This window comes from Halyomorpha halys, unplaced genomic scaffold (assembly GCF_000696795.3).
Source record: "Halyomorpha halys isolate HHAL.00 unplaced genomic scaffold, Hhal_1.1 Scaffold530.1, whole genome shotgun sequence".
NCBI classification, from domain to species: Eukaryota; Metazoa; Arthropoda; class Insecta; order Hemiptera; family Pentatomidae; genus Halyomorpha; species Halyomorpha halys.
In genome coordinates, this window is record NW_027114956.1 from 493065 (window position 1) to 496364 (window position 3300).

Sequence of the window (3300 nt, forward strand, 5' to 3'; positions counted from 1 at the left end):
CCTCTTCCTATTCATTTGTGACATACGGGGAGAGGGGGGGGTATCTAGAGGAGATCTACCTATTCTAACCATGGTGGGGGGTTTAGATATTGTGGGACCGCCAAAGAAATAAAAAAAGTCGACTCCCCAGGCCGGATTCTAATCGGCACCACTTCAGTGATGAGCCAATCGCTTGACTCCCTCATTTGCACACGGCCTTCCTATTAATAATTTGTATATTCCTCTGTCTTATATTCAAACCGGCACCGCTCCATTAATGAGCCAATCGCTTAACTCCTTCATTTGCACACGGCCTCCTATTAATAATCTGTACATTCTATTCTATCCGTGGCGCTATAGTCCAATATGGACCTTGGCCTCCTCAGTGAGCCTTCGGCATGTTCGGCTTCCCACTCTCCAGTTGCGGCCGCTCAGAAGTTCGCTGGAATCCCTGATGACGGCATCCTCCCACCTCTTTCTTGGCCTGCCTCTTCCTCTGGTCCGATGCAGCCTACAGTCCAGCAAACCCCTCGGGACCTCGAAAGGATCTCGCCACCAGGTCCAAGTCATCGGCAAATACCAGTACCTGTACCAGCCTGTCAATGATTGTTCCAGAGGTTTGTATTCCAGAATCCCTAATTAATTTTTCGAGGGCCAGGTTAAAAAATAGACACACTGAAATCAAATTCTGGTACGAGGTCTCCCTGAATCCGAACTGAGCATTTCACCTCATCCATTGTGATTCTTATGAGGCGCACCAGTTTGAGAGGGGTCTCAAGACCGCACAGCGCTTTATATAGCTTGGACCTTTTGAAGTTGTCGTAGAGACTCTTGAAATCGACAAACAGATGGTGCGTTGTCATCCTCTACTCCATGGATTTCTCCAGAATAGTATATTCTACTGTACAGAATCTGTATGTTCCTGTGTCTTATGTTCCTCCTTATGATTTTGAAAATTATAATTAAAATTCTGTTATCCAGAAACATGGAAAATGACCCCATGAAATGTGGAATACAAATAAATAAAATAAAATGAAAGAACTAGTTCCAAAAATATTAAAATTGTATAAAAAAATACTTTTATTAATGAATAAATTAGCTTATTTTCTATTTCATTTTTTTTTTAGTTGTGTTAAAAAAAAAAAAATTTTATGGAATGTAATTTGGTTTCATTTTTTGTTTATGAAAAGTTTTGTTTTTTTAATTTGTTTCATTTTTTGCATATGAAATATTTTTGTAAATAAAGGAACTTTAGTAAGAAGATGTAATTTAAATTTATTTTTTTTACTCCTCCACACAAATTCTTATAGATAGGAAATTAGACAATCGAATCAGGTTATGATCTGCAACTACTAAGTATCCAATACATCCTCAAATGAGTTGTTACATGTTTACTACATGATTAAAGTTGTTAATAAATTGTTCACTTCAAAATATAATGAACAGGAAAATATTTTATTAGTATTTTTAACATTTTAGTGAAAAATTAAAATTTGAATAGTTGTGATGAATTTTAAAAAGTCTATTTTTACAGTTTTAGATTGATGAGGAGACATTTTGTTTTTTCAGATTGCGGCTGCTGTAACAACTTACCTGGTCATACTCATACAGTTCTCCCAGCCTACACCAGGGTCGGATTAGCAACACTAGGAAATGCACACACATGATTGATGTAACCTATTCAAAGAAACCTAAGGAGTTATGGGTTTTTAAAGGTTTATTTTGAATAAAATATTCTCTTTAATTTAAAATATACCTAGGAAGAATTATTATTACAGATTTTAAATAATAAAATTATCGTTTTTTGTTAAAATAAATGACATACATATATTGATTTATTCGAGTAAATAACACCCCCTTAGAATGTTCTAAGATTATTATGTACAAAAGCACGAAGTACAGGTTTTTAAACGTCAATATTAAATTTACGTAGAATGTTCACGAAGGTAATCATGTTTTCTTTAATTTTCTTTTGCTTTTCCAAAAAGCTCAAACCACCCAAACTCATTTATTATTGGCTTATCCTTCATTACCTGATAATTTTCCTAGGCCTCTGAAAAGAAGATGGTTTCGAGATCTTCTCCTCTACAAATGTTATTGGAGTTCTATCGTTTAGATTCTCCAAATGTCTGTATCATGCCACTCTATAACTAACATCAAATTTGTTGGTTGCATATATTTTAATACATTTGTAAAAATCATAAATAAATTATATTAAAAAAGAATATTTTCCTGACCTATGGAAATTATCAATAATTAAAATGATACCTAAGCCGTCAGAATTCCCATCCTCCTACCGTCCTATCTCTCTATTACCAATCATGGGCAAAATCCCCGAAAAACGCATTTTAAATCGCATATACTCCATCCTAGATTCCAATCATATAATCCCTGATCACCAGTGTGGATTCCGAACATCCCATTTCACTATCCAGCAATGTCATCGTGTGGTGGACGTTGTTTCGTCTTCTTTGGAGCACGGAATGTACTGCGTGGGAGTCTTTTTCGATGTAGAACAGGCTTTTGATCGAGTCTGGCACCCGGGAATGCTTTACAAACTCCGTAGATTCCTACCTTCTATTTACATTCTCATCATCCGTTAATCTCTCCCATCCCATATCACAGCCCTCGAAGAATCGTGTCGTAATTGGAGGATTAAAATAAATCCCATCAAATCACCTTTACCCTTCGTCGTAAACCTACGGACTGCCCAACAGTCTCCTTTAATAATGTTGATCTTACCCCTGTCGAAGGGATCCGCTACCTTAGACTACATCTGGACAAACGAATAACCTGAAATCCTCACACAAGACTGAAAAGACACTCCACGTCCATTTCGACTTTTACAGCACTTCCTGGACAAACTGTATAAACCTCCAATTCATTACAAAAGACTGATCTACATGACTGTAATAAGGCCAATCTGGACATTAGAGTGCTACCAATGCATAGTTTCTCTATACGCCTGTAACACTCCAGTTTAATTGAGATCAAACATTACTGTATAGTTGTAAATAGCAATAAAGAAATTTTTAAAAAAGTTATAAAAAGTAGAGAATTAAAATTTAATAATATTTTAAATAGATAGCCGATGAAAGGCTAAAGACAGGTTTGGAACATGTAACAGGCTTAAAATGTAAAATGTGAAAAAACGTTTTATAAATTTCTACTTTCCACATTAAAAAAAAATTTTTTTTTCTCTCTGAATGATAATTGTTGTCTTTTTGTTTTTTTTTAGTCCTGATGAAGATCTGAAAATTAGGTCAAAACGTTGGCACAAATAAATAATTTTGTTTATTTGTGTTTTTTTTCTGCTGACCG

At 35.2% G+C, this 3300-nt stretch overlaps 1 protein-coding gene across 1 annotated transcript in view; it reads left to right on the top strand.

Moving 5' to 3' along the window:
* LOC106683929 (gustatory and pheromone receptor 32a) overlaps nucleotides 1-1684 on the top strand; it is a 7593-nt gene extending 5909 nt beyond the window's left edge. The window contains exon 4 of the mRNA XM_014425697.3: nucleotides 1549-1684. Coding sequence (XP_014281183.3) covers nucleotides 1549-1620 — 72 coding nt within the window. The 3' untranslated portion in view covers nucleotides 1621-1684. The remainder of the gene's footprint in view (nucleotides 1-1548) is intronic.
* Nucleotides 1685-3300: the final 1616 nt, after the last annotated feature.